The sequence below is a fragment of the Ovis aries genome, chromosome 9, assembly GCF_016772045.2.
Source record: "Ovis aries strain OAR_USU_Benz2616 breed Rambouillet chromosome 9, ARS-UI_Ramb_v3.0, whole genome shotgun sequence".
Lineage (NCBI taxonomy): Eukaryota > Metazoa > Chordata > Mammalia > Artiodactyla > Bovidae > Ovis > Ovis aries.
This window is the reverse complement of record NC_056062.1, coordinates 78154927-78165955: the sequence shown is the minus strand read 5'-3', so window position 1 is coordinate 78165955 and position 11029 is coordinate 78154927. Positions and strand designations below refer to the sequence as shown.

Below are 11029 nucleotides of genomic sequence, written 5' to 3'. Positions count from 1 at the left end.
GGCATAATAAAACAAAAAATGTTTAGTATTCCATAATTATTGTTTATACAGCACAGTAAAAATCCATTAAAAATATCTGGCTAATTTATTTTAATACATTGGTCTGATTTGTTGGGGCTTTCCTGGTGGCTCAGAGGATAAAGCGTCTGCCTGCAATGCAAGAGACCCAGATTCGATCCCTGGGTTGGGAAGATCCCCTGGAGAAGGAAATGGCAACCCAGTCCAGTATTCTTGCCTGGAGAATTCCATGGACAGAGGAGCCTGGTGGGCTACAGTCCACGGGGTCGCAGAGAGTCAGACACGACTGAGCTATTTTACTCACTGATTTGTTAAATTGCCACACAAATAAGAGGAGGCCCTTTTTCTTTCCTTAGAAAAATAAGGAAGCTTGGAGCTCCTTCTCTAGACTTCCTAGGGGTTTCATACAATTAGTTGAACCATTTATATTAAAACTTCTGAGTCATGGCTTCAATCCCTTCACTTTTCAAGTGAAGCAGATAACTAAGATATTACTTGGATAATTTACTTGACTGGTTTAGTAGGCTTTAATAAGATCCGAGTTACTTGGGTTTTTCGTGAAGGCTTTTTGTGAGGACAATTGCTCTGAGTTAGCATTAGCTGCTGCTTTTCCCCCCTTCTTCAACTCCCTCTCCCCGCCGCCCCTCGCCCCTCGCCCCTGTTCTTTCTTTTTGAAACTTAGTTCCTTATTTTCATTAACAAAACGGATCTAAACACCTTGGTATGCTCACTTGTGCCTCTTTCCTATTGCAGTTTCTGAAACTTTCAAGAAATCTTGACTTTCAGTAAAGTTTTTTAGGAACGTATTTACAAAGTCTTTTCAATGCAACGAGAACATGGGTGTATATTTTAATTACTTTATAAGGTTTAAATCTGTTTTCAATATGCAGTGGTAAGTGTCTTCAGAAGTTACTAAAAATAGTAAACGTTGGTCAAAAATTAGGCAGCATGTCCTATGCTATCCCTTTAAGCCCAGTAATTTGGGTGTTTACCAGGTGTTAGGTGTTAGAGTTTGTTGCCTGTGTTAGCTTTCAAGGCACTAGAAGGAAAGGTAGTATTTTATACATTCAGTTCAGCCTAATATAACCAGCACCGACTCTTTGAATTCATTCTCTTTCAGCTATTGCTTTTCGCTCTCTAAGTCTCATTTTCTTCCATAGTCTCATTTCTGCCTTCTGCTATTCATACCCCTTTCTGCAGTTGCATGTATCAGCTGCAGTCCAATTGACCGCCACGATTTTCTTTATTTTTCTCCCGCACAAACGTAAGCATAACCACTTCTTCGCTCAAGTATTAAAAAGTACGCCAAAGCTGGTTTACACCTTTGGTCAAAACGCTCTCCCGTACACCATACCTTAATTCATTCCTTTTCTCCTTTCCTCCGGCAAAGCAGCTTTCGATCTAAATTGCTATTGCTCTGCCCACCGAACCCAAGTTCTCGCTAGCCCCTCCGTTTCCAGAGAGAAACGAAAACCACTAGGTTTTGAGGGCTTTCAAGACCACGACCCACTTTCTTCCTCCTCATCGGATCTCTGGCCCTCTGCACTTCCTCATTCGGAATCCATCTCCACCTAAGCGGCTGTCTTCCCGCAGCGCCACTTCCGGATCTCCGGTGTCTCCATTTTACGGGTCCGCCCACCTCCCCCGTGCACTTCCTAGAGCTTGGTCCGACCACCAGTGGGGTCGGAGCGGAGGCGCCGGCTGGCCGAGCGAGCGCGAGGGGTCCCCTCCTAGAAGACGCACTGCACGGCGTCTAGGGTCTGAGAACCCCGGGCCTGCCTCGGAGTCGAGTGCGAGGAGGGGGAGGAACAGTTCGTTCCGAGCACGGAGCGCCGCGCACCCGGAAGTGGCGCCGTACGGGCGCTGCGCCGCCTCCGGAGGCGGGTGCCAGGTACCGGGAGGTGGAGGAGACGCCACGGTACTCCTGGGCGTGAGTGTCAGCCGAGGGCGCAAGAGGCGGGAAGCCGGCCTGGTTCCGCGGCGGTACATGCGGCCGGGTTCCGGGGGCCGAGGGCCTCCGGGGCGGCTGGGCTGGCTAAAGGGCTGCCGTGGCCGAAGGCGAGCCCGCCTCCCTTCAGTTCCCACCGCCGGCACCGGCTTTCTTCAGGTCACCACCGCTTCCTCCTCCCGCTGCTCGCCGGGCGGGTTGAGGGGAGTTGTTCTAATGAGGAAGGCGTTGCTGTAGAGCCCACTTGAGTTTTCTCTGTTTCTGGGAGAAGGCGAGCGGCCGCTTTGGTGGTGGTGGTGGTGGAGGGGGGTGGGGCTCTTGCTTTTTGGCCTCTACAACCCTTCCTGAGAAATGCTTTTTTTTCCTCAGGAATTGCACCACAGACTTAATTCCCTCTCCTGTTTCTCTCTTTACCTCCTTTCAGCTTCTGACTTTGTGACTCCTGTGTACCTTAAAAGATGCTGGAGTCGTATGTGACTCCCATTTTAATGAGCTATGTGAATCGCTACATCAAGAACTTAAAGCCGTCAGATCTACAGCTTTCGCTATGGGGTGGAGACGTGGTTCTCAGCAAGCTGGAGTTAAAATTGGATGTGCTGGAGCAGGTAAGCGGTGCAGCTGTCACGGATTGGAAACGTTTTCAGCCTGTTTAGAAGTAATCTGGTCTTTCCTGCACTTGGATTTTATGCTTTAAAACCTTCGTTTTTCTGCTAATGTATTTAGGGCTATCTTGAAACTAGAGACCCTCTTCAGAAGTTTTTTCTTTTACAGTTTGTTGCTAGTGATGGATTGTGAGAATCGTAATCCCCCAAGTTGCCGCAACCGAAAAACAATTTCATTGTTCTTGTCAGAATTCTTCCCCCATTTTACTCAGTTCTTAAACATCACCGAATATGCTAATTTACACTGCTAGGATTCTAAATGATGCTGGAAAATATTATATTCCTTTTTTCCCTTTTGGGTAATGAAGACAACAAGGTCAGATCTTGAGGAAAGTTCTCTTCGTAGGAAAGATGACATTACCCATGGAATTCTCAGAATATTGAGTAGACAGATAAAGATTGAAAATGCCAGCATAATTGAAAACTTCTTTCTTAATCACTTTTTAAATTTTCTTTTTAACGTGAGAATGGTCTGGTGCAAATTAACTGTAACTTCAAAGTTTATATATTAGGTCAGTTACTACATTTATTATTAACATATATCAGGTAATTCTATTAGGAGATTTAGATGCTATTTAGGAGATAAGGGAATTCACACCCATGGTGATGTTATTAATCATTTTTGGTTATATCCCACCGCTTTCTCTATTGTTGAATAATCTAGAGTTAACACAGAAATAATATTCTTGGTTTCTTCGTCCTCTCTCTAAGATTGATTATCTTAATATTTTCATTGTTTTTTAATTAGCAGAAATCCTAAGCATACAGCTTAATTTTTGCAAACTGGTGACACCTTTGTAACCACTATCCAGATCAAGAAATAAAATATTTCCGGCATTCAGAAAGGCTCTCCTTGCTTCTTTGTAATTAGCAGCCCCACCCCTAAGACAGGTGATTGCTGTTCTGACTTCTGTCAACACACGTTTCTTGAACCTCTTCTTGAAACTTAAATAAATGGCAATCACTTGTGTTTGAATTCTTTTGTTAACATTGAGGCTAAGATTGACTCAAGTTGTTGCATGAAAGATAGTTTATTCTTTGTATTGCCTTGTTGTATTCCATTGTATAAAGATTCATTTTGCCTATATTATGTATTTATTTTCCTTTTGATATACATTTGGATTTTCTACTTTTGGCTATTATGAAGAAAGCTCTTATGAACATACTTGTATTGGACATAGGTGTTTATTTCCCTTAGAAGGCAGGCATATGTTTAACTTTAATGGATACTGCCAAATAGTTTTCTGGTGTGTTGTTGGTTACTTATGCTAAGTTGTATCCCACTCTTGCAACACCATGGACTGGAGCCTGCCAGGCTCCTCTTTCCATGGGATTCTCTAGACAAGAATACTGGAATGGGTTGTCATTTGCTTCTCCAGGGGATCTTCCCAACTTTACATTCTCACCAGTAATGTGTGGGAGTTACAGTTACTTCTCATTTTTTGCTGTTAAACAATGAGTTTGTTATTTTTAGCCTTTCCATGTACTATGGACTGTTGGTATATCTTTTTTTGGCGAAATGTCTATTCAAGTCCTTTGCCCATTTAAAAATTTTTTGTACTTGTTACTGAGTTGTAGGAATTACTTATTTATTTTGGGTATCAGTCCCATATTGGATACTATTTGCAAGTATTATCACCCACTGTGGGTTGACTTTTGATGCTATTGATAGTGTCCTTTGAAGAACTAAAGTTTTAAATTTTGACAAGTCCAGCTTACACATTTTTCTTTTGATGCCTGGGCTTTTGGTGTTATATCTAAGAAATCATTGCCAAATCCAGTATCATGAAGCTTTCCCCCTATATTTTCTTCTAAGAGTTTTATAGTTTTAGCTCTAACATTAGGTCTTTGATCACTTTGAGTTAATTTTTGCATATGATACAAGTATCCAAGTTCATATGTTTTTGCATGTGGTTATTCAAGGGTTACTTAGAAGTGTGTTGCTTAATTTTCAGACATTTAGGGAATAGTTGGTTATCTTTCTGTCATTGATTTCTATTTTAATTCCAAATGTTCAGCATATTCTCTGTGATTTTGATCCATTATAATTTGACTCAGTATGTGGTCATGAATTTTTATTTTTGGAAATATTTCATTTGTAATTGATGAGAGATTATCCTACAGTTTTTGCCTTTTTCTTCCATAAATGTCAGTTGCTTCAAATTGGTTACTCAAGTTCTTCAAATCTTATATATCCATATAGATTTTCATTGTCTGCTTGTTCTGTTAATTACAAAGAGAGATATCTTAATGGTAACATTTCCAACTATGATTGTGAATTTGTCTACTTCCTTTTTATAGTTTTGTCAACATTGACTTTATGTGTCTTGAAGTTACATTGCTAAGTACACACAGGTAATAGTATTTTGATATCTAATTTTTCAGTTCAGTTCATTTGCTCAATTGTGTCTGACTCTTTGCGACCCCATGGACTGTATAGCACACCAGGCCTCCCTGTCTATCACCAACTCCCGGAGCTTACTCAAACTCATGTCCGTCAAGTCGGTGATGCCATCCAGCCATCTCATCCTCTGTTGTCCCCATCCCCTCCTGCCTTCAATATTTCCCAGCATCAGGGTCTTTTCAAGTGAGTCAGTTCTTTGCATCAGGTGGCCAAAGTATAGGAGTTTCAGCTTCAACATCAGTCCTCCCAATAAACACCCAGGACTGATCTCCTTTAGGATGGACTGGTTGGATCTCCTTGCAGTCCAAGGGACTCTCAAGAGTCTTCTCCAACACCACAGTTCAAAAGCATCAATTCTTCTGTGCTCAGCTTTCTTTACAGTCCAGCTCTCACATCCATACATGACTACTGGAAAAACCATAGCTTTGATTAGACAGACTTTTGCTGACAAAGTAATGTCTCTGCTTTTGAATATGCTATCTAGGTTGGTCATAACTTTTCTTCCAAGGAATAAGTGTCTTTTAATTTCCTGGCTGCAGTCACCATCTGCAGTGATTTTGGAGCCCCCCAAAATAAAGTCTGTCACTATTTCCATTGTTTCCCCATCTGTTTGCCATGAAGTGATGGGACTGGATGCCGTAATCTTAGTTTCTTAATATTGAGTTTTAAGTCAACTTTTTCACTCTCCTTTTTCACTTTCATCAGTTCAGTTCAGTCACTCAGTCATGTCCGACTCTCTGCGACCCCATGAATCGCAGCACACTAGGCCTCCCTGTCCATCACCAACTCTTGGAGTTTACCCAAACTCATGTCCATTGAGTCTGTGATGCCATCCAGCCATCTCATCCTCTGCTGTCCCCTTCTCCTCCTGCCCCCAATCCCTCCCAGCATCAGAGTCTTTTCTAATGAGTCAACTCTTTGCATGAGGTGGCCAAAGTACTGGAGTTTCGGCTTTAGCATCAGTCCTTCCAATGAACACTCAGGACTGATCTCCTTTAGGAAGGACTGGTTCGATCTCCTTGCAGTCCAGGGGACTCTCAAGAGTCTTCTCCAACACCACAGTTCAGAAGCATCAATTCTTCTGCACTCAGCCTTCATCACAGTCCAACTCTCACATCCATACATGACCACTGGAAAACCATAGCCTTGACTAGATGGACCTTTGTTGGCAAAGTAATGTCTCTGCTTTTGAATATGCTATCTAGGTTGGTCATAACTTGTTTCCCAAGGAGTAAGCGTCTTTTAATTTCATGGCTGCAGTCACCATCTGCAGTGATTTGGGAGCTCCCCCAAATTAAGTCTGACACTGTTTCCACTGTTTCCCCATCTATTTCCCATGAAGTGATGGGACCGGATGCCATGATCTTCATTTTCTGAATGTTGAGCTTTAAGTCAACTTTTTCATTCTCCTTTTTCACTTTCATCAAGAGGCTTTTTAGTTCCTCTTCACTTTCTGCCATAAGGGTGGTGTCATCTGCATATCTGAGGTTATTGATATTTCTCCTGGCAATCTTGATTCCAGCTGGTGTTTCTCCCAGCCCGGCATTTCTCATGATGTACTCTGCCTAGAAGTTAAATAAGCAGGGTGACAATATACAGCCTTGACATACTCCTTTTCCTATTTGGAACCAGTCTGTTGTTCCATGTCCAGTTCTAACTGTTGCTTCCTGACCTGCATATAGGTTTCTCAAGAGGCAGGTCAGGTGGTCTGTATTCCCATCTCTTTCAAGGTAGAATTTCCTCATTGCCCCTGAGATTTCTGTTGTTTTTTTTAAAATAACTTTGTCCAGTTTCTTCACTGCTTTTTGGGGAGAGAATTTGCCAGCCTTCTAACTTAGAATTCTAGAAGTCCTGTTTTAAATTTATGTTTATTTTGTGGTAAAAATGGATATAGCATAAAATTTACCATCTTAACCATTTTTAGGTGGGCAGTCGTGTTTACTATATATACATTATTATTCAACAGGTTTCTAGAACTTTCCATCTTCTGAAATGCCAGGGTCCAGCCCCGGTGGATCCAGGGGTAATTCCAAGGGGAGATGGCATTGGTGAGGAGAGATTTATTCATTCAGAGATATAAAGAGAGGTTAAGAAAGAATAGTGTAGTGAGAAAACAGAGGAGAAAAGAGGCTGTATTCCTTGGTTTACATAGAAAGCCTATAAAGCTCCGAGACAAGGGACTTGCACAATCTACATAGGCTGCAGGCACCCGCTTGAATAGTGGAGGGTGCCCCACCTTGGGCTCCCTCTTGCGTGGGTCTTAGAAGCCCAGGCAAATCAGTAGATAGGGCGAGCGTCTATGCTCCAGGTGGGAATTCAGCCTGAAACGGGAGAATAAGAAAAGAACGACATAGGGGAGCAAGCATCGGAGCAAGACCCACCACTTTATTTTCAAAGGCAGCTTATATACCCCAAGTTGTGCATAAAGAAGTAATGGAATATGCAGAGTTATGCAGGGGCAGCAGTCCTGACCCTTATTGAGTCCAGGCTTATTTTGCATACCTTCCCATATATAAAAGGTCTCAGGTGATTTACATTATCTTCTGGCCAAGAGGCCTGTTAACATTTTTATGGCTCTTTTCCTAGATAAATGTCTTTCAACCAGGAAACTCATTTTCCCTTGAAGTGTTTTTTCTTTAATCTGCATCACTCTCAAAGTACTAAATAAAGTTACATTCCTGTAGAACAAAGGTGCAGTGGGTTATAACAAAGTACCTAACTCAAAGATCTAATGTTGCTAATGTCAGGGTTCAGTTCAGTTCAGTCGCTCAGTCGTGTCCGACTCTTTGCGACCCCATGAATCGCAGCATGCCAGGCCTCCCTGTCCATCACCATCTCCCGGAGTCCACTCAGACTCACGTCCATCGAGTCGGTGATGCCATCCAGCCATCTCATCCTCTGTCGTCCCCTTCTCCTCCTGCCCCCAATCCCTCCCAGCATCAGAGTCTTTTCCAATGAGTCAACTCTTCTCATGAGGTGGCCAAAGTACTGGAGTTTCAGCTTGAGCATCATTCCTTCCAAAGAAATCCCAGGGCTGATCTCCTTAAGAATGGACTGGCTGGATGTCCTTGCAGTCCAAGGGACTCTCAAGAGTCTTCTCCAACACCACAGTTCAAAAGCATCAATTCTTCGGCGCTCAGCTTTCTTCACAGTCCAACTCTCACATCCATACGTGATCTCAGAAAAAACCATAGCCTTGACTAGATGGACCTTAGTCGGCAAAGTAATGTCTCTGCTTTTGAATATGCTATCTAGGTTGGTCATAACTTTTCTCCCAAGGAGTAAGTGTCTTTTAATTTCATGGCTGCAGTCACCATCTGCAGTGATTTTGGAGCCCCCCAAAAGAAAGTCTGACACTGTTTCCACTGTTTCCCCATCTGTTTCCCATGAAGTGATGGGACCAGATGCCATGATCTTCGTTTTCTGAATGTTGAGTTTTAAGCCAACTTTTTCACTCTCCTCTTTCACTTTCATCAAGAGGCTTTTTAGTTCCTCTTCACTTTCTGCCATAAGGGTGGTGTCATCTGCATATCTGAGGTTATTGATATTTCTCCCGGCAATCTTGATTCCAGCTTGTGTTTCTTCCAGTCCAGCGTTTCTCATGATGTACTCTGCCTAGAAGTTAAATAAGCAGGGTGACAATATACAGCCTTGACATACTCCTTTTCCTATTTGGAACCAGTCTGTCGTTCCATGTCCAGTTCTAACTGTTGCTTCCTGAACTGCATACAGATTTCTCAAGAGGCAGGTTAGGTGGTCTGATATTCCCATTTCTTTCAGAATTTTCCACAGTTTATTGTGATCCACACAGTCAAAGGCTTTGGCATAGTCAATAAAGCAGAAATAGATGTTTTTCTGGAACTCTCTTGCTTTTCCATGATCCAGTGGATGTTGGCAATTTGATCTCTGGTTCCTCTGCCTTTTCTAAAACCAGCTTGAACATCAGGGAGTTCATGGTTCCTGTATTTCTGAAGCCTGGCTTGGAGAATTTTCAGCATTACTTCACTAGCATGTGAGATGAGTGCAACTGTGCAGTAGTTTGTGCATTCTTTTGAATTGCCTTTCTTTGGAATTGGAATGAAAACTGACCTTTTCCAGTCCTGTGGCCACTGCTGAGTTTTCCAAATTTGCTGGCATATTGAATGCAACACTTTCACAGCATCATCTTTCAGGATTTGAAACAGCTCAACTGGAATTCTGTCACCTGCACTAGCTTTGTTTGTAGTGATGCTTTCTAAGGCCCACTTGACTTCACATTCCAAAATGTCTGGCTCTAGATTAGTGATCACGTCGTCATGATTATCTGGGTCGTGAAGATCTTTTTTGTACAGTTCTTCTGTGTATTCTTGCCCCCTCTTCTTAATATCTTCTGCTTCTGTTAGGTCCAGACCATTTCTGTCCTTCATCGAGCCCATCTTTGCATGAAATGTTCCCTTGGTATCTCTAATTTTCTTGAAGAGATCTCTAGTCTTTCCCATTCTGTTGTTTTCTTCTATTTCTTTGCATTGATTGCTGAAGAAGGCTTTCTTATCTCTTCTTGGTGTTCTTTGGAACTCTGCATTCAGATGCTTATATCTTGGCTTTCCTCCTTTGCTTTTCGCTTCTCTTCTTTTCACAGCTATTTGTAAGGCCTCCCCAGACAGCCATTTTGCTTTTTTGCATTTCTTTTCCATGGGGATGGTCTTGATCTCTGTCTCCTGTACAATGTCACGAACCTCATTCCATAGTTCATCAGGCACTCTATTTGTCAGATCTAGGCCCTTAAACCTATTTCTCATTATGATTACTGTATAATCATAATGTCAGGGTTACTACCTGTTTTTTCTACATACCAACTATATCAACAAATGAAAGATATGAAAACTTGGCAGCATGTATTGGCTCAACAATGAAACCCTTAATTAGTTCTATTTTAATGATTTTGAGTCCTCAGAAGGCCCTTCAGTTCAGTTCAGTTCAGTCGCTCAGTCGTGTCCGACTCTTTGCGACCCCATGAATCGCAGCATGCCAGGCCTCCCTGTCCATCACCATCTCCCGGAGTCCACTCAGATTCACGTCCATCGAGTCCGTGATGCCATCCAGCCATCTCATCCTCGGTTGTCCCTTTCTCCTCTGCCCCCAATCCCTCCCTGCATCAGAGTCTTTTCCAGTGAGTCAACTCTTCGCATGAGGTGGCCAAAGTACTGAAGCTTCAGCTTTAGCATCAATCCTTCCAAAGTAATCCCAGGGCTGATCTCCTTCAGAATGGACTGGCTGGATGTCCTTGCAGTCCAAGGGACTCTCAAGAGTCTTCTCCAACACCACAGTTCAAAAGCATCAATTCTTCGGCGCTCAGCCTTCTTCACAGTCCAACTCTCACATCCATACATGACCACAGGAAAAACCATAGCCTTGACTAGACGGACCTTAGTCGGCAAAGTAATGTCTCTGCTTTTGAATATACTGTCTAGGTTGGTCATAACTTTTCTCCCAAGGAGTAAGTGTCCTTTAATTTCATGGCTGCAGTCACCATCTGCAGTGATTTTGGAGCCCCCAAAATAAAGTTTGACACTGTTTCCCCATCTATTTCCCATGAAGTGATGGGACCGGATGCCATTATCTTCGTTTTCTGAATGTTGAGCTTTAAGCCAGCTTTTTCACTCTCCTCCTTCACTTTCCATTTCTAGAATTTTTAAGGTCCCTGTGCCTCTCACAGTCGGGAGGCTGTAAACAATCACATGCGTAGCTGTAAGTGTCTGGATAAACCTGTCAGGCAGGCTAGAAAGTCATCAAAGTGGTTTTTGGATTGAAACACTCTTATTGTGCCCATGAGACTTATTATCTAAAAGCTCTAAATTAACTTTTTCCAGAAAAAGGTGGTGGGCGGACAGCCTCCTGTTAATGTCAGAGGAGTTGGTGAAAGGCATAATATAGTAAGGCAGACAGATTCTGGTTTTGGGATAGATGCTTGAGTAGGTCCAGGGAGGTTCCCTGGAGATCTGACTCGCCTTTGCCTGT

The 11029-nt window shown here is 42.8% G+C and overlaps 1 protein-coding gene across 38 annotated transcripts in view; it reads left to right on the top strand.

Annotated features, from left to right (window-relative positions):
• The first annotated feature begins 1675 nt into the window (after positions 1–1675).
• Positions 1676–11029, top strand: part of VPS13B (vacuolar protein sorting 13 homolog B) — a 784482-nt gene continuing 775128 nt past the window's right edge. For 16 of the 38 annotated variants that reach the window (XR_006060874.2, XM_015097612.4, XM_060393912.1 and 13 more), the window contains exons 1-2: positions 1895–1948; positions 2391–2571. Coding sequence is in view for 37 of the 38 variants with exons in the window: in XM_015097612.4 (XP_014953098.1) it covers positions 2425–2571 (147 nt within the window). In the remaining variant the exon portion in view is untranslated. Of the gene's footprint in view, positions 2126–2390; positions 2572–11029 lie in introns of all 38 variants that reach the window. The other 22 variants (XM_060393900.1, XM_060393908.1, XM_042254442.2 and 19 more) reach the window with 3 other exon arrangements.